General features: G+C 40.7%; 1 protein-coding gene across 1 annotated transcript; it reads left to right on the top strand.

Annotated features, from left to right (window-relative positions):
- Positions 1–5,653: 5,653 nt before the first annotated feature.
- Positions 5,654–20,279, top strand: st8sia4 (ST8 alpha-N-acetyl-neuraminide alpha-2,8-sialyltransferase 4). The gene is made up of 5 exons (XM_048259653.1): positions 5,654–5,892; positions 8,002–8,133; positions 9,892–10,149; positions 11,915–12,208; positions 18,136–20,279. Exons 1-5 carry the CDS (start codon positions 5,777–5,779, stop codon positions 18,416–18,418), a joined length of 1,083 nt encoding a protein of 360 aa, XP_048115610.1. The 5' UTR covers positions 5,654–5,776; the 3' UTR covers positions 18,419–20,279.
- The last annotated feature ends 665 nt before the right edge of the window (positions 20,280–20,944 follow it).

Consider the following 20,944-nt stretch of genomic DNA (forward strand, 5'->3'; position numbering starts at 1 on the left):
GGCTTAATTTGTCCCATATATCTAAGCATGTGGTATAGGCAGCGTTCATTATGTTCAAGTCTATATCGACAAATACTTAAAAATCAATCAAAATTTGCTAGCCTTGTTGGTGAACATCCACTCATAGGCTGCCTGCAGAATTGATGATGGACCGAGGAAAGATTATTCCTCAGTTGTCTGTCTGCACTAGTGAACAGTGCTGCTCTTAACAAAAAATACACCAGAGAAAGATAATGATGAAACAGCCATCTTTTAAGATACCTCATACTCTCTTTCTCTCAAGCACAGGGGGCAGAGGGATGAAAACCGGCAGGTCAGTCCTTTGAGGTAGGCAAGAGGGAGACGGTAATGACAGGTACCAGAATAGCCGCAGACATTAAAAACATATAAAAAGATAAAAGCTGTGAGAGCAAGAGTCCTAGTCACTGTCAGCAACGCTGGCTCATCCAGTTGAACTGCACACAAGGGAGGCAATGGAGTGAGTTGCAAAAACAGTGTCATTGGGATGGGTAGGAGGGATGTCGAGATAGAATGGCTCGGGGCAAGGTGGCCCAGGGCAACAGTAATGTGACTGCCAATCACAACAGGCAGCTACAGCTACATCCATTTGTGTGCACTGTGATTTAGAACAGGCAACCTTTACACTACTGCCATCCTCTCAGTCAATTTACTGGTATAAGGGGATGTACTGGCTCTGGGATGAAATAATATGCTCCACAGCTAACTTCAGCTGCCTGTGGGAGAATAGAAAATACATGCAATGCTAACAAGACTGATTGATTGCACATGTGCACTGCTGTTGGTCCGCAGGCTGTCTATTGTGGAATGACAACCTTGTTGTTGACCATGCCCAAGGCCTTAGACTCACGAAACCTTGTAACACCTTGAAAACAGACAGTGAAAAGAGCCTTGTTATCAATCTCTGTCATGCCTGATAGTTTTGATCAAGTGTGTGATAAAGTGAAACTATTTATTGGTTTCAGTTGTTCCTGTAACTGCAAAACAAATATTGTTTTTCCTCTTATGTAGCACACTGCACACACACTATTTAGATGCTGCAATCTGTGGTGTACTAAGTAGTGATTATACATTGAGCCTGATTCGAAAGTGAAATAAATAGACATGAAATAGAACTGAGAGTTTATGGTGATGTTTAAAGTTCTTTGAGTTCAATAGAGTATGGTGCATGATATTTATGTTTGTCTGTGAAAGAGCAGCACACAAAACAAGCAACAGCAACGCTGCATCTAACCTCAGATTACTGCTTGATAAAAAGGGTTTATATTCTTGTCAGATGGAATCAAATGTCACTGCTATCTCTCCTTTTATCTGAGCTGTCTCAAAAAACTTTGACAGGAAACGTCTTTGAACCTGCTGCACGGTTGAATCGCAAGTGTGTAGTCTGATCTCCGACTTGTTTTGACATATCAGTGGACTGTTTCAGTCCTTGTAACATTTAGGGTTTTAGAGATAGATGGCATCTTATTAAAAATGAAAGAACGCTATTTCCGTTGGTGAGCAGATTGCCCCTGAAAGTACCCAAGGGGGATGAGCTGTAAAAATGTTCACAACAGTAGATGTCCCTGTGTCAAGCTATATGTAAAAAATCGCAAGGAATATCCACACACTAGCTCCCCTATTGTTCTTGTTTATTAGAGTTTACAGTGTAGAAAAACTATAAAAAATAATAATTATATATGCACACACACACACACACTATAATGTACAAACCATTCTAATAAATACAATGTACAAAAAACATTTACACGATTGAGAAAATAAACATACATTGTAAATAAATACACCTCTTTTGATATTTGTATGTTTAGTGACCCATCCAGCATAGGTTACTTTACTTTAGGCCTCTATAGCCATCATATTGGCAAGCAAACTATACGATCCAGGCGTCTTTACAGTCTAACAGTGTTTACTTCTTCATATTATCTATTGTGGAGACTACAACCTTATGTCACATGTAAGATACATTCCAGTAGGGAAAGACACGTTTCAGTATTAAGAGACACATTCCAGTATGAGAAGACACAATCTAGTATGAAACAATCTTTCAGTGTGAAAAAGCACATTCCAGAATGAAAAAAACATTCCAGTATGGGAGAAACTGATCTATAAAAAGGGTCTAAAGCTGAACTCTTCATTTAACACTCTATATGTAAGCCATAATGTCTGGCCCGTGAAATAAACGGGGTGTTGAAGATGGAACTGTCAAGCACAGCTATTGTGCTCTGACCTCCATTTTATGACAAACCGTTGAAAAAATACTGGACGTGGCTGTCGTCAAAGCACAGGTCAATGGGCTCCTGAGGATTTAAATGGTACATCAAGAGATACTGCTCTCTGTTCTAGCACAGTGCCATTAGAGACTGTTGTGTTGTGTGAATGCTGATCGGTATATCTGGCAAATGGATGAAATTAGATCCTGAATGTAGCTTCAAGTAGGCACAAGTAAATGTTGCCCAGACTGGTGTGATGGACAGGATGCAAGGTTGACATTGTCCAAAAATGTTCTCCGGAATAATGGAGATATTCCTGAATTTCACCTTGGGGATCAATAAAGTATCTATCTATCTATATATCATCTATCTAGATATTTTACAGTTGTCAGGACCCGGTTAGTGTACAGGCAAGGTCAGTGCAGCATGTTTGGGCAACGGATGTTGGATCTAGCACTTACCACCTGACTAGAACTCGCTCTCGATTGTTTAAAAACAGCACTCACTGATACACTTATTCTTATTATACTACACCTTTTTTAAAATTGTCCTAGAATTGTTGAAAGAATTGCTTTAAAAAGCTTAAACTGTTTATCATGTTGTTAGTCGCTTTGGTTAAAAAAAAATGCATCAGCCAAATGTAATGTATGTTGTTTTGCGCACAAGTGAAACAACAAACCAAGGCTCCACACTAGGCCATAATGTGGAGGCTCTCCAAAAATACAGCATTATAATCACAGTGGCTGAAGCTTACACAGCTTCTTCAACTCTGTGCAAAAAAGAAATGTATAATGTTCCTCAACAACTGCACTGCACTGTACAGCAGGCTGCGAACGAGTGGGAGCTGTTATCTCAGAGATTCAATATTTCAGGCTGAGTCAAGAGCCCGAGGTTGACATTAGAAGACGCGAGTGTCGAAATCTTGGACAAACACTCCACAGAGAGAGGGGGGGGGGGGGGAGAGAGGGAGAGAGAGGGACAGAGAGAGAGGGATTTCACTCCAGCTCTCACAAAGCAAGATAGGAGGTGATGAAGCTTGTGCTCTGATGGAGAACGGCACTACAGTCTCACAATGACAGAGTCTGGAGAATGATAGAGAGAATGAGAAAAAGAGAGAGAGAGAGAGTAGAAAAATAGAAAGAGATATAAGACTGGACTTACTGAACTGAAAGGGTCTCTAGCAGCGTGGTGTATGTGCAGGTGGTATTTCTAAAACTAAGTTATGTCCAAGAAACAGCTGCTGTCTGAGCACAACAGTATAAGGTTACTGTAGCTAATACGATCATTTTGCTGAGAGCAGAGCAGATGTTTAGATACTCGAATGTGAATAACCTATAGATTCATTCCAGACTGCAGAGTTGCGTATGGACACACAAAGCCCTGGAACATTTGACAGTTTAAAATGCATACGTCTTTTTTTTTTCCAGAGTTCTGCTTTTTACAGTTATCTGTGTTTTTCTCTTCCTCTTCACATGGAGTCAACTCAAGAGGAAGTGAGCAATTCAACATTTGTTTTTGGCCATGCATATCATTTAACAGATCAGCTGAGAACTCCTCTTTAACTCAACGCAGAAATGTGTTGCTAAACCTCACCATCATAAACAAATGCTTCATCATCACGGGGCTACAGCAGCATTATACAGACATGGGGAATTAAACTCTGGGAGCTACCCCAGTGTACATTATCTTTTGTTTTTACTTTATAGTATACTTTGTCCTGCACCTGGCCTACATATAGGTGGGATGTGCACGCATTCACTTTACCAGACTTTGAGTAATGGAACCCTCCCATACAATCCCTGGACACACACAATTCCCGGAACACTTCAATAGGCCTATACTGTATTAAGAATGCTTCATGATAATGCCTTGGCATGGGTTATTGAATGAGTAGTGGGTGGAGTGGTCATAGAATGGACACACAGGACCACTTGTACAGCATATTGTTCCCCTTTACATCATCTGTTTTATTTTTTAAAATCCTACGGCTGTATGCTCAGATTAATTGCATTTTGATGTCTGTGTAGATTGTTCCATGGGTGTGTGATGGTGTTTTCTGCTTTGGCCTTCATTAAACAAACATAGAATTGGAACATGGGGCAAAATCGTCACAAATCCTGAAGGAACTATGGAACAGAATGCATGCCCAGTGATATATGCATCATTGTACTCTGCAAAGTCTGTCTACAGGGTAATGTAATTATATGAAGGAAGTTAAGAGTCTTGATGGAAGGCAGTTGTCTTGGTGGGTGTAGTTGATGTTTCTAAAGAAAGGGGATTGGGACTTTTTATAAAGCTAGCTCCATATCAGATTGGCATTGAAGAGATGAAATTACAAATCAAAGAAACCTTTGTAAAGCTGAGCCAAAGGAACTCTGGAAACTACCTCTGGCACTCAAACTACCTCTGGCTACCTATGGCTGTGTTTCCCCCCCAGTTTCTTTGAACAAAGCCTATGTTGCAAACAGCTTTGCTTTTTTGCATTCAATCATAGGCCTACTGTAATTGGCCACATTCATTCAATGCAGAATTTAACGCCATGTAGTAGTAACATAGGCTGTAAGCCACACACATTCATTAATGCAGAATTTAACAGTAGGCCCAAGTGGTTTCAAATATTGCTTCTCATCATCACTGGCATTCGTTTCCATCCAAGTCACTAATTCCTTAACTCTGGATCGTTCAGTCCTTGCTGGTTTGCAAGCATTTACTCACCAATGTGCACATTGCAATGAGCTTCCACCCTGTCCCTTTGGAAAAGGTTTCTCGATTATATCTACACTATCTCTGTCTTTCTCTTAATCACTATCCTTAAATGTTGTTTTCTTTTTACCCAAATAATTAACTCAAGCCTCTAAAAGCCTCTTGAGGGCCCTAGCCATAGGATATGCTATATTCTAATTAAAGTCTTCTAAAATCACAGTCTGTCCAGTGTCATTGTCCACATTCATTTAGTCACTTGACCATTACCTACCACAAATAAAATGAAATAAATTTAGTTTATCGTTCAGATTAGACCTGTACCATGCTGAAAATAGCAGAGGGGGCCTTTGGAAGCCTAAAGCCTAATTTAACTTCATCCTTAGACGAACTTCATGCTATATTAATAGGCCCAATAATTGATACAATTACTTCATGTTTTTATAAAGAAAAAATAAATAGATATTGGAACGAATACTTCCCCTCTAGTGCCAGTGGGGACACAAGACCGTCTTAGATCAATTTCATTATTCGGCTGACCGCGCTTTACTGAGCTACTGATCTTCGACACAACTTCGAAGTCACTAACCCACGCCTTCCACGATAACCATTGGCTTGATAAGTAAGACATTTGCATAGGTTACCGCAGGATGGATATTATTGGACGGTCGGCGTTTCAATCTCGAAGCGGTGGCTGCAATCGCAGGACATGGTGTGCAGCTGCTGAGAAACTAATGGGTAATGTGCAACAGACGGGGTTAGTCTGTATCAACCGAACGAGACTTGATCAGCCGATGACTCCGAAGGACGCGTTGTACAGGATCTAACTTATCTACATTAACGAAATGCGTCTTACTTGGAAACGATGGACTGTGTGCACCATTAGTATTCTCTTGATTTTTTACAAGACGAAAGACATAACAACAAGAAGTGGGGAACATCAGGAAGCCCAACTCAAAGGGTAGGCTACGACACGTTCTCTTTGCTATTGACACCGCTGATCGAATAGTCCATCACAGAAGGTAGCTGATGCATCGCTGTGCTTTTGGATATGTCATGTTGCTTTTCTAGTTGCCGTGAATAGTCTGCTTATGTTAGTTAATGAGTTTGCTGGATGTTAGGCTACCAGGTAGCAGTGTCCTACCATTGGATCCTGCGAGTGGTCCTGCCCATGGCAATTGTGTCGGGATGGATGGCTATTTTCCTTTGTTTGGGCTAGACTGATTATCATTTTACCACTGGGAAATGTTCCTTCTAAGCTTTCCGTCTGTGAGCTGTCTAACTGTTTTGCCCGCACTGGATTTCCCCTTCATTCAGTATATCATATACATATTGGGCCTATTTTAAATCTACTATAGTTGGTGGTGTCCTGTGAAAGATGACTTTTACTTCTGCTTTCAAATTGCTTCTCTGCTTGGGGCAGTGTAGCCTACAAGTCTACCATTTAGCCTAAGATTAAGTAATTGTAGATAACAATACTACTGTACCTAGGTGTGTGTGTGTGTGTGTGTGTGTGTGTGTGTGAGAGAGAGAGAGAGAGAGAGAGAGCGCGAGAGAGTGAGTAAGTGAGCAAGGTAAGATAGGTTTCAGAGCCAGGAAGGAGGTGAAAAAAAGATGAATGCCGTTAATTTGATCAGATCTCATGTTTTTAGTTTTTGACATGCTCCAACAGTCCAATCTATAACTATATATCCAGCCATAGAAAGCCTACATGCAAGAAAGGCTGCATACCGGTATCCTCATCCATTTGTTGGATTAGTTAGTTAGCTCACACTCTCACAGCTAAGGTATTTAGACATGTTTACTCTTTTCCTCTGGTTTCGAGTGTTTGTGGGGAGAAAGGCGCACATCAAAGCGCAAGACCCAGACAGCACTACAACTGTTTATGAGACTGTGGTTTCCCTTTTCGTGACGAGCAGCAGGTCTTTCATGATAACCACATAATTACAGAACAGAAAAAAAAACACCTAGCACTCCATGCCTGTCAACGGTCCTCTACATAGTAATTTCTTCTCAATGTGAAATGGAGATTTCAGAGTATATTTTGGAGGGTCATCCCTTTATACAAAGGGGCTAGGACTAGATGTCTTTATTACTACATTCACTAAAATCATCACCTCATCTTTTGAATTTACACACAAGTTATACTTATCACAGAGCACAAGAGAATCACAGGAACAGTGGAACAGTCCCCCAGAGAATTAGACACAAGGAGGGCGAAAACCGAGACGAGAGTGGCGAAGGATTGCGTGTGAAGGGCTCTCTCTGTGAGACAATAGCAATACTTCCTGTGGTGAACTATGACGCTCTTTAACATACTCTCAAGGCACAGTTATGACCTATCGGGAACATGTTGCATGCAGATAAAGATCAAAACTCTCTGTTAAGTCAGTTCTCTGTCACTGTAGTTCTTGGGAAATTTTCATACAGACTTGTCTTGTCTTGTGCACAATGGTTGATTGCTTCCAGAAAAGCAGTGCAGCCATGAGGAAGTTAGATACAGCTGTACTTGCCTCAATCTCTGCCATTCTGAGGGGCACAAGGATGTGGTTTTTGGTGCTTTACATCCAAAAACTCATATTGTGTCTGCACTGGTTTTGCAAGATACCTGGTGTCTGATAAAAAGGTTAAGAGTTCATTAACTGTAGGCGTATGTCGGTATTTGACTGCAGTCATGATCTCTCCCAAGCCAAGCATGCTGTGGCATGTTGTAGCAGAAATGGTAGGGAGAAGGATGGGCAAATTATTTCTGTTTTCTTTTTAAACATGTTATTCCCCACATTCTCAGAGCTTGCTTATAATTTCCTTTACTTCTCCTATTTGGAATTTAAATACCATTTATAGCCTATCGGCTCATGTCGTCATATTACCAAGAAAGAGAGTTTCCTGTAAAGAAACCATTTGAATCTGTTTGTGTTTGTAATGCAGTGTGTGTTATCATTGACAAGCATACAATACTCCCCTTAGATACAACTGACACATGCTTTGAATACAGTGAGAGGAGAGATCCGTATCACAGCAGTCCCCTTCTCTCCCTCCATCAACCCTCTCTTCTTTTTTTCCCCTCTAGGGATGGTGAGCTAATAGCCTCCAGACTAATGGTCAATAGCTCGGAGAAAAGCAGCGGGAGGACCGTGCCCGATGCCCCCCAGCCCTTGGCGGACGGCTGGCGGGTCAACTCCTCGCTGGTGCTAATGATAAGGTGAGTGGAGCGACGGGACACACCAGCTATTTTTGAATGCACGAGTCGAGCCGCCGATGTCACCTGATCCACTATTGGGGCCGGCGGAGAGCCACAGCAGCAGGAAAGGGAAGGGAAGGGAAGGGAAGGGAGGGAGGGGGGGAATCAAGGTCACTACTCCTGCCTTAATTCAGTGCCTCTCCCAATGGTCAGTAATAAGGCATTTAAAGCCTACAGAGACCAGAGGCTGAGGCTGAAAAGATGAAAACGGCAGAGAACATAAAATGGCAGTGAATCCTTTTTTGCCTTTGACCTAATTAAAGCAGAAATGAAGGAAAGGGAATACACCGTGTGTGTGTGTGTGTGTGTGTGTGTGTTTAGACATCTGTTCCTCCTGAATCTTTCTCCAAATGCTGTTGCACATTCAATTTATCAAAGGTAATTATTAAAGGTATTATTTTTTTAGCTAGCAAATGAAAATGTAAGTATAGTAGTAAGTAAGTCTCATAAAAAAGGTAGAACTAATATGGCTGCAAATGTGTCCTGGACTGCTAAGAATAGCTCCTGGTCTGTTTCTGGCTGTGGTGTTAAAAAAGTAAAACTAGCCTTGATGGGATATACAGATACAGTATATATATATATATATATATATATCACACACACACACACCCTTACTACACTGAATAAAAGTTGTATATAAAAGCAAAACTCCCTCTGCTGGGTGATATTCTATATGGCTTGATTTAGTTCCTTTGCTGCAGTTTCTCTGAGTTATGATGCTGCATTTCCTTTAATGTTGCATGCTGAAATTCAATCAAGAAATGGAAATTAGATTTATAGTAGGGCAGGCCCATTTCCTGTGCATGTGAGTTTTTGTGGACACAGTTGCATTCTGTGCTTTCCCGCACAAGTCCATCACAGCCTTACCATTTTGTGGAGTCAGTCTTACAAGGTTAGAGGAAACCGTTGTCTTGTGATCCATAGTATCCACTCATCGCTGAATTGCATTGCACTAGAGGATCCAGGACACAGTATTCACTTGTGCATGAAATGACTTTGTTTGAATGAGATTTGATTATCATATTATAATCAGCATTTGATGATTATCATATTTTAATCAGCATTTGATAATTGAATAAGCCTACATACAAATCACTCTCTCTCTCTCTCACACACACACAGCTTTGTTGGTGGTACATACTTATTTATTTTCACAGTGAGACCGAGTGGGCAATTTGAACATCATGTGAGTCACAGGGTGGTGTGTGTGTTTGTTTGTGTGTGTGTGCAAGTGCGTGTGTGCATGTGTGTGCCAGCACTGAGTAAGATTGTAAGGAGGAATTGACAGATTTGTTGGGACCACGGACCACATGCCATGCCACCGGGGAACACAAACAGACTCATGTGACTGGTTGTGGCTGTTTCTGGCAACCTGTGACTGTTGCATCAGATATCACTTAGAAGAAGGATATGCAAGCGCTGTGATGTGTAGTTGTTATTTTTCTTTTCTTGAAAGAGGAACAGCACAAACAAACATAATTAAAAGTGGTTAAGTGTGACATAGCAGAATATCCCTTGCTGATGGATTTTGAGAGGTAGGCTAGGACAGCTGTGAACTAACGTTACGCCAATGTAATCTAACGTTACGCCAATGTAATCTAACGTTACGCCAATGTAATCTAACGTTACGCCAATGTGATCTAACAAATTTGCTGCTGTTTCTTTACACGCTCCCCAACTTCAACCCACCCTAACCACCAAAAAAAAAATAATAATCAGAAAGGACATCTTACGATTCCTGGATGCTGAACGGGATGTGTCTGTGGTGAAGAGCAGCCTGAAGCCTGGTGACACCATCCACTATGTTCTGGACCGGCGCCGGACGCTCAACGTCTCGCAGACCCTACACAAGCTGCTGCCTGAGGTTTCTCCTCTGAAGAACCGGAGGTTCAAGACCTGCGCTGTTGTTGGCAACTCGGGGGTGCTGCTAAGTAGCGGATGTGGCCAGGAGATAGACAGCCACGATTTTGTAATACGGTATGTTATTTCTGTTATGTTCTATTTTTCTTCCTGTCTTTGTTTCTTGGATGCCTTAGTGTGTGTGTGTGTGTGTGGTGTGAGAGAAAGCCTGACACTCATCTTACCACTAAAAGCATCTTGCGAAAACATAAATTTTTCTTGGCTGACAGGGACATTTGAGTGTGTTTGCCAATACATCCACTTTGTAGTACAATTCACAGGCAACTGTTTAAGGAAGGTGAAAAGGCCACTTTTGTTTTGAACACCTGCAACCGTCTAACTAGTATTCATTACTTTTTGTGTAGCACCTTACTCTGGTGGTGGTAGTGCAGTGGCCAGGCGGGGCTAGCATGCAGTAGCTTGAATGAGATGGACGTGCCCGGTTATGGGCTCAATTCCCAGCTTCCACCGTTGTGCCCTTGATCAAGGCGGAGAGGGGCACACAGCGGAGAGTATCCCAAGTCTTAAAAACCTGCTCCGCATCTTCTTTTTTAACTCCCCTTGGAGTGCTGTTGTAGCACCAGGCTTCCCCTGACCAGATTTGAACCTGACTTTTTTTCCTTTTCTGTGTGTGACCTAAAACAACATCCTGAATAGAAGTGGGTATACACTGAGCGCTTTAGCAAATACTGGTGCAGATACGCAAGAAAGGGCTGTTTCTTGTTTTTCATTAAGGAAACCAAACTGCCACGTTAGCCCTCAAACAGAATATAAAAATGTTCTAGAATCATTGTAGTTGAACTTATGACACCTTTTCACTGTTATTCACACACTGATGTTAAAATCCAGTGAAATGGGACTGTATTCATTTTCTAAAATGTGCATAATCCATAAATATCTGTAGCTTAAACAGTGTTTGTATTATTACTTTTATATGAGATGGATTTTTTCATCGATAGCTAGCAGGACCATGTCCCTAAAATGGACTGTCTCTGAGTTCCTAGAAAATGAAATGGGGTAGGGACAGCAATGACTGTCTGTGTGGAACACATAGAAAATATTATTCGGTTTCACACGGCCGGCGTTACTTCAGGCTCAGGTGGTTCTCCAGGCTACCTGCTAGACCCATTGCATCAGTTCTCTGTTTGGTGTGATTGCCTGCATAGAGACAGAAATATAAATTAGATTTTAAAAAACTTTGGCGTGAAAGAAGCTGGCTTGATGGATGGCGCATAGCCACAGGTTATGACAAAAATAAAATTAACTTGCAGAAAACACTAACACAAAAAGGCCTGGAGATTTTATTACTGTTCCACCCCGCATAGTTTAATACTGCCTCCTATGTATCAGAATCTAAATTGCATTTCTGCTGTCAGTCTTTCTGATAACCATCTCAGGGGGAGGGTGTGATTTCATTGAAGAATTGTTTTCTTTTTTCCCTGCTTCAATTCTGATGCCTTGTGGTTTTTCATATTTTCGGAGTACAGAAGATTGCCTCCTTGAGCTCTATTTTTACTACCCTCACAGCATCACTTCTCACCTGCGCGATAATGCCTCTATAGATGGAGACTGCTGATTTGCTCCTGAAAGCCAGCTGAGCTTTTCCTGTCTGAGAGCTCCAGCCTAGCTGGATGTGAAGGTGTTCACTGCTGGGTGATTAACGCATGTCCTATGCCTTGGCGCCTGGGTCATGGTTCTCTCTCTCTCTCTCTCTCTCTCTCTCTCTCTCTCTCTCTCTCTCTCTCTCTCTCCTCTTTTCTTTTCTTTTCTTTTCTTTTCTTTTCTTTTCTTCTCTTCTAGAGAGAAAGATAAATATATATATATTTCTCTCTCCTCTACCCAGATGTAACCTGGCCCCACTGGCCGAGTTTGCGGCCGACGTAGGCCTGCGCTCAGACTTCACCACCATGAACCCATCGGTTATCCAGCGGGCGTACGGGGGCCTGCGCAATGCCACGGACCGTGAGCGCTTTGTGGAGCGGCTGCGGGCGCTCAACGACAGCGTGCTGTGGATCCCCGCCTTCATGGTGAAGGGCGGCGAGAAGCATGTGGAGGGCGTCAATGAGCTCATCCTGCAGCGGAGCCTGCGCGTGCGGACGGCCTACCCCTCGCTGAGGCTCATCCACGCTGTCAGGGGGTAAGCATCATTTTAGCTATTTACTTTAAGACTCATGGCGGTATTATATAGAACTGAGAGTGAGGAAGTAGCACCTCCATTCATTTCAAAGGCCAATGCTAGGCTAGCTAATTCGGCCAAAAATATACTCAGTGGGCTGCCACCATCTTTAAAAAAACAGCGTCCGACATGCTCACTGGTGACGTGGTGATGGCCAACTGGGATGCTAACTGACTTGAGCTAATCCTCCCAATCCTGTCCCCCTGATAAAAACAATTTGTTTTGTGTCATCCTTTCTTTTCCTATTTCATCCCAGTCCAATCTGCCAAACCTTCCTAAGATTAATGAACTAAGCAACCACTCTGATGTACGTGTATGTTGATATTGAAATGGGGTGGGACACAGAGTGGGTAACAGAATTAAACAAGAGACTGATGAGGAAATGAGTGGGTGAATAGAGAATTACAACAAGGGCTGAATGGAAGAGCTGGTAATACCTTCAATTTACAATATAAATAGGCCAATTATCTGTCATAAGTCATTTGACTCTTCTTGTGCAGCAATCTTTGCTTAAATTGCAGATATCGACATATAAACAATGCCTCGCCAATATAAACTGCAAATATATAATATAACAATATAAACTGAAAATAAACTGCCATTGCAGAGGAATCTGCAGTAAACACCAGATGCTCAGTATAGACATAGAGAGTAGTGGGTGCCTATGTTTCCTGTGTGATTGTCAAACCAACAGACCACAACCAGTACATTTGTACAGCACAAAGGCCACAATGAAGACAGACCAGACAAAGATCATAAAAGATTAGTTTTCCTAGTTGAGGAAGCCATTTACTGCCTCTCTAGAGATAGCAGTCTCTTTTTTTTTTTTAACAGACTCTATAAAATCCAAACTTCAGTGGCAGACGTATCAGCCCCATACTGGCACAGCACTTGTTGGCTCCCGCCAGCAACCCCTGCATCAGTCGGCTGTAAGAAAAACAGTCCCTTCTGGCGACCCCATTAGAATCAAAGCAGGAACAGAGAGGTCTCCTGTGGTGAGGCTGCGCGAGATCGTGCTCACAGCGTGATGAGAAAAGGCTACCCACCAGCCTTTAGTCTGTCTACACACAGTCAACAGGCAGACTTGTGGTGCAGATCACCCCTCCATCCCAAGCCCATCTATAGCTTATCTATACGCTCAGTGCACTAATGCTCGTTTGATGGGTGTGATTGACGTCTGTATCAGGATGCTCTTTAGGTTCACATACTGTGGAAAGGGTGAGTGTGGATCAAGGATTCAAGGTTGTGATCAGAGTGTGATCTGTTTGTTGATGCAGAGGAAGCCAGGTAGACATTTTGATTTGATGTGTCTGCACCCAGTGTTGACAGCTTGTCTGGTTTGTATGAAATAGTGAATGACAGAAAGAAAATGATGTCTGGTTCTTATCTGGGCTCTGTTGATTCCCAAAAAAGGGCAAGTGTATAAATGCTATGCCTCAATCATAAAACAATCTGATTGATCAGACAACCATGATAAAATGTTATGGTATAAACCAGGCAAATGGGGGGAAAAACTTGGACTCACACACTCAACACGAGCAGACTTTTAAAAGGCTGATCTTTGTATTACCATACAATTTCAATGTTCATATGCTAAACTATGTAAATGTGATGGTAGCCTAGTCCAGTTATATGAAAATTTGCATAAGCCGGGTGAGTTGTGATTTTGCTCATTCTATCAATTCCTTATGGAAATGGATGATGGCTATGTAATTCTATTGCTGTGACCGATGGCCTTGAGTTGCCATAGCAGCCATGCGCCATTCTCTTACAATGACATCCTCTGGCTAGCCTGTATCACAGCTAAATATAGTTCTTTAAAGGAGTACTCTCAACAGTCAGGTTCAATGGTACACAGGTTCATTGTAGTTGTAAGAATGGCACAGACCTCGAGTATAATTTAGTCAACTTTTTTTTTTCTCATTCTGCCCAACTGGATCATCTACATCAGTGGTTCTCTGTGAAGCAAAATGAGGTGTGCAGTGTAATTTTGAGGCACCCAATGTGTTTTCATACAGGCTCAAGAAATAGGCTGTAGGGTCACTAAAGGGCCTTTGAGTTTTAGTTTGACCTAGTTTGACCTTGACGTTTTAGGGCCCTATCATGACAGTCTAAAATGCATGGTCACAAAAAGCTTATTTAAATGTAGTGGGACGTCCAGTCCACATTGGGAGTGTTCTCGTTATAAAACGTCGGGCGGATGGCGCAACAAGGCATTCCTAGGTTTAATCAGTCATGGGTGTGTTTTGGGCGTAACATCATTTAAACCAATGAGAATGACATCTGTCATTCTCTTTAACAGCACACAGCACAATTTTAAACAGCTCAGCAGTTTTTTTTCATAGTCAGTGGCCCATTTGAAAGAATTTGCTTGCACGCGAGACTGTATGGAACAGTTATTCCACTAAACCAAGCTTTACTAAAACCTAGCATAGTATAGCCTACACGCATTTGCACTTGTCTATTAACGCATTTGCACTTGTCTATTAACTTCAGTCAACGACAAAACATTAATACACAGTTAATTACTTTCACTATTGACTGACAATGGGTTACCATCGAAAACTTACTGTAGCCTTGGAAAAACACTTGCCCCAATAATGTTCAAATGACTGAATAAAATAGTTTATCCTGCAGAGTAGTTGCTTACATCTGGTGACAATGTGTCTTCAGCTGTGCTTCTTATTTGCCTCTCAGTCATTACCAATTTGCAAACTACTCGTTGTGAGATGTATTTCGTAATATCTTTATTGGGGGCCAAGCAGCGACGCTGCGAGGCAACCCATAGTGATTCTATGTATTATTATTATTATTATTATTATTATTATTATTATTATTATTATTATTATTATTATTATTATTATAACGAAACACTCATTTGCCATTGAACCATACAGTAAAAAGTTGGGAAATTTGGCACATTGATTCGGTATAGTCATATGATTAATTTCACTAAGTTTCATGTCAAGTGCTCTAAGCCCCAATGTGTCAGATTTTGCATTACATCTATGCTTTAAAGTTTCAACCATACAAATTGAGGTATACTTGGAATCCTTGGATGAGACCGAACTCAACGCACCCCATGACGTCAATTTCCGCCACGTTGGATTTTCCGCCATATTGGATTTAATCAAAAACACTTAAAAGGAATCAAAGGTCATAAAGTTTGTCCGATTTTGACAACTTGGCGCAGATGATCGTCAGACCATGACTCACAAACGCATTGCTTTTTGGAGCCATATTCAAAACCTGTTGCCTGTCACGACCAATCAAGTTTGGCGGCAAACAGGAAGTGAAGTAATATTTCAGTAAAGCTTTAATGTATCAAAACCAAAATCAGTACATGGGCTCAAGACCCAATAAGGAGGAGGCTCAATAAATTTGATGACTTTTGACCTATAGGTGGCGCTATAATGAGCAAAATTACATTTTGGCCTGTAACAGGTAATGTGTTTGAAATTAAAACTTGCTATTGGTGTCTGTTAATGTTAATGTTAATGCCAAACAGGAAGGGAAGTGATATCTAAGCAAGGCTTTTGCGTATCAACACCAAACTCAGTACATGGTCTCAGGACCCAATTAGGAGAAGGCTCAAGAAATTTGGTGCATTTTGACCACTGTGTGTCGCTATAATCACAGGAAGTATAGTCATATTTCAGCAACGCTTTGACATAGATAAACCAAAGTCTGTACATGGGGTCAGGACCCAATAAGGATGAGGCTCAATAAATGTAATGACCTTTGACCACTAGGGGGCGCTAAAATCACAGGAAGTAGGCTCATATTTAAGCAATGCTTTCACATATCGAAACCAAACTTAGTATATGGACTCAGGACAACATCCTAAGGAGGCACAATAATTTTAGCAACCTTTGACCACTAGGGGTGCTATAATTTGCAACACTTTCTCGTATCGACACCAAACTTGGTAAATGGACTCGGGACCACATCCTGAAGACGTTCAATATATTTAGTGACCTTTGACCACTAGAGGCGCTATAATTATCAACACTTTCTCGTATCAACACCAAACTTGGTATGTGGACTCGTGACTACAACCTGAGGACGCACAATCAATTTGGTGATGTTTGAGGTGTGCTTATGTGTGGGGAGCTATTGGGTTGTGTGGGGGAGGAAGTTTATGTCTGTGTGTGGGACGGGGGGTTAATTGGGTGTGTGTATAATGTAGCAAAATTGGGTTGTCATGACAACTCCTGCTCAACTGCTTGGCCCCCTCATTGCTGCTTGCAGCTATATTTCTAATTATGTTTCCCATTGTAATCGTGTAATTTGTAATGTTTTGCATGGATGTGCGTTTGTGGATGAGAAGCATGGTGCGTTGCCCCCATATCACTGTTGATAATGCGCTCTTAAAATAACATAAGACTGTATGAATGACATTGGACCCAAAAATGGCCGCCTGCACTACTCCACTTGCACACTTGTACACTTTACAACTGGTGTTGTTGTCCTGAAACACAACACTTCTGCTGCTCTTACATAATTTGCACCACTATGCCACTTTCTTCTTACTTAGGTCAAACAGAACTACCCAAGCCTTTTATTGGCCTGAATTTGCACTAGTATTTTTATTGACTGTCTATGCACAATTTCAACCACATTTTGCTGCTCTTATTTTTTCATTATTATATGTGCCCTCTTATTTACTTATTTACTTACTTTTTTGTTTACTTGAATGTTATGTTTGTCTGTGGACCTAAATTGGTAAAATATGTCTTGTCTTCACCGTGGGATAGTGAGAAACGTAATTTCGATCTCTTTGTATGTCTGGAACATGTGAAGAAATTGACAATAAAGACTTTGACTTTGACTTTGACTTTGACTTATAAACAACTCGCCATGGACTTCTAGACCAGGTTTCTCTTGGTCAGTGGTGTAATGCGTTTTAGGTAAGATAGTGTATGATAGTGATTTTTAGACAACGCACCAGATCCCTCCACAGGTTGTTAGTTGCCACACCCCTTGGCGCGTTACTCAAAAAAAGAGACGTGCAAAATAAGAATTTAAACATGGCGCCAAGAAAATAACCTGTTTTCCACCATGCGCCAGGTCAAAAATGGGGCCCCTTAGCTCCAGAAAAGTTGAGAACCTCTAATCTACATCACCGCCTCCTCCGTCCAATAGAAATGAATGGAACACAGAGCTTCACTTCTCTTGCATGTATTTTTAGTGTTAGTGATAAGTAGCCTATCTTGGGCCTGTAATTAAAAATGGAGGTCTCCGCAATCTATTGCTTTCCATGAAACTGAAGAGGGTGAATGTTATGACCTGAATGTTACTCACTGAATAATGATTGTATTTTACCAAATTAATATTTTGGAACTGTATTCCAGGAAGGTTTTATTTCAGTTTGTGTCAAATTGCAGCAGAAAATATATTCAGTACACATACTTCAACAGGCTTTTTGCATTTAGAACTAATTACACTTCCAGGGACAGATTAGTTAGTGCAGACGGTTCTCTTTCGATTCTGTTGATTGTTCATGTGTAGATTGAATAACCAATTAATTTAAACTTAAACCTTTATTTTAAATATTTGATATGCTGTATATAAGATTCAAGAACAACACAATAATACAGTGCTTCTTGAGTGCTTCTCTCAAGGGTTGGATTGAGACTACATCACTTAACTACTGCCAAATATTCAATCTCATTACAGAGCAAAATCACTTGCTACATCTAGTTACACTGATGAATAACTTCATCGGAGTATTGCTAAAAATCAGCTGTTATTGGGACAGTTAAAGCTCAAATGAACTACAGCAAGCAATTTATTACCTGATATTGGAGTCTAGTATTTTGTTGTAATAGAAATGAGCCTGTAACTGGTTGGTTGGATGGATGTAACTGATATATTTTGTCTTCTAGGTACTGGCTCACCAATAGAATTCACATCAAACGGCCAAGTACTGGATTACTCATGTACACCTTGGCCACTCGTTTCTGTGATGAGATTCACCTCTATGGCTTCTGGCCCTTTCCCAAAGACACACATGGGAACCCAGTGAAGTACCACTACTACGACACACTCAAATATCGCTACTTCTCCAACGCAGGGCCGCACAGAATGCCATTGGAGTTCAAGACTCTGAAAACATTACACAGCAAAGGTGCTCTGAAGCTGACGACCTCAAAGTGCGTGCAACCTTGAAGTGCTCTTTGCACACAACCTTGAAGTACTGATCATGATGTCGTTTGGTGGCATTCGTGATTGATATGCTATTTGGAAGAGAGTGTATGTACTCATAAAGAGATCATGGAAGAGACTCATTAGGCCATGATTCAGTTTGTCAAGAGAACAGGTACTGAGTGTGTTGCCTGAGTGCCTTCAGTATTGGAACCGTTGAATGACAGGATTTTAAGACTGTTCGATAATATAAATTGTGTTTTGGATGCAGTACATCGCTATGGAACTCAAATTCTGAGTTCTGTGACCTCTTTCAGAGTCAGACACTGTACTTTCCGCAGTCACTTCTGGTTTCATTGAACCATTACACATAAATTACAATATTCTGAATTCCCCTATTTGTCTTTAGTATGGACCCTTTCAAGAGTTTCATTATCAGCATCATAGTTGGCCCCACAAGACTTCCTTTTTAACATTCCATATGTTATCTTAATGCAGAGGAAGTAGATTGGGGCCCAAATAGAACGTTCAAGCATTGTTTTTGTTTTTATTGTTGAAAGGGTCTATACACGGATAGAAGGATATATGCCAAACGACCTATTGAAGCAATTTGGATGTTCCAAAAGGGACTGGGTTCCCTTCATTTTAAACCCAAAGACGGTAATTTCTGTTTCACTTTCTTTTACAGATTGTATTGTTCTTCAATGCTGTACTTTTTAGAAGTTAGAGGCCTCAGGTCAAAAATTATTTTTATATGTTTAGATAGTGGCCAATGTGAAATTTCACACATACTATTTATATGATTGATTCAGCTTCTTACACTAATGTGCATTTGCCTGGATAAATTTCCCCTTTTGTAAAACTTGGATGTAAAACATTGCTGAATGTACAACTGCCTAAGCGGTGTGGGCTATACTATCTTGTGTGCTGTGTAGATGATAGAAAAATTACTACTTAAGAGTATTAAAATTACAGTCACTTACTGACACTTGTCTTTCACTCTTCTCCATACTGATGTCATCATAGGCAATAGATTACACAAAGTGTGTAACACCCATCATACTGTTTCCATCATCTGAATTCTTGTGCCAACCGACTGGCCTGCTTTTGTGAGTCATAGCCTAACTGAATAAGATAATTATACTATTGGGCATACATTACCCTCTGCATTCAAATAGTGAGGTCATGTGTTTAGCTGCTGATGTTGGCACATTGAGTCTGTCTTACATGCTCATCCTTCACAACAATGTTGAAAAGCATGTTCTGAAATACACAAGGGTATGCCCCCATCCAAGAATGTGCCGTCAAGGAACAGAATTGCCAGAGGGAATTGTATTTAATTTCTTTCTCGCATCATTTGTTGTCTTTTAAGGTCAAAACCACTCAAGTCAGGTATCAACAATGTGATTATGTACATACATGATAGTCTATTGAATATAGAGCAACAGGAATGAATTGGAATGTCTCTCCATTTATGTAATGATTATGTAATAAACTGTGATCTGCCTTTTGTAAAGAATATCAGTATTCATTTAGAATGAATAAGGAAAGGTCATTTAGATAATGATGTGCATCATGCCTTTTATTGTAATATATTTATTTATTCTTTATTCATGTGAAATCTGCTGTGTTGTATATTATTTTTTATATAGGTTCATATGTCTGTAATTTATATTAATGTAATGTTTTTGTACTTTGAATCAAACCGACTTAAGATGTTGAATGTGATAGTTAGCCTATAGGATTTGGATCATTTGTAAAAGAAATTTGATACTTTCCCTCTTACATTTTAGTTACAGTTTTTGTTCGAATTTGTTTTTATCAAATTTCTATGTTTGTGAAAATGCATTTTAGAAATGTTGATTAAATATGAATATTTACTATGGAATAGTGTCATATTTATTATGAAATATTGAGAGCCAGCTAGATAGATAGTGACATCTCCAGCCAAGGTCAGCCTGCATTTGAGTTAGCTCAGCCTAGTCAAACTATCACAAACATCTCTGTAACAACTCAGGACAGTCTGTTGCTCGTGCTGGATGACTAACAGGCTGCTACTACAGCTAGGCATAAAAAAAACCGACCCTGTCAATTTATGTGCTACCCAAATTTATTTTATGAGCATGGGGAAGAAATAACATTAAATAGTCTAGGCTACATTAAATAAATCCACAAATAAAAGGCGAACTATAATTACATTAATTACCCCTTGCGTTATGTATAGGGATGAGCGTATTCTCTCTTTTACAAAGTAGCCTATGAACAGCTGTTCACGAAGACGATTGTTTTCGTCACTTACCAAGGCACACGCAACTTTTTCGCAAATTTGACCAATCATCGTAGTTTCACCGTGAAATTTCACCTACCACAACAGTCCCTCGCGCAGAATATTGAGCCAGATGGCACACTTACTTCTGCACCTTCTGCATATGACACCAAAGACTGCCCTAACGTGTTCGTTCCTCTGTAGTTTTGATGACAATAAATAGAAGGCTAACGTTAATAATCTGCTTACTTGCATCTCTCAACCTGGTGTTGCTAACCAACCTA

Source organism: Alosa alosa, chromosome 12 (genome assembly GCF_017589495.1).
Source record: "Alosa alosa isolate M-15738 ecotype Scorff River chromosome 12, AALO_Geno_1.1, whole genome shotgun sequence".
Classification (NCBI taxonomy): domain Eukaryota; kingdom Metazoa; phylum Chordata; class Actinopteri; order Clupeiformes; family Clupeidae; genus Alosa; species Alosa alosa.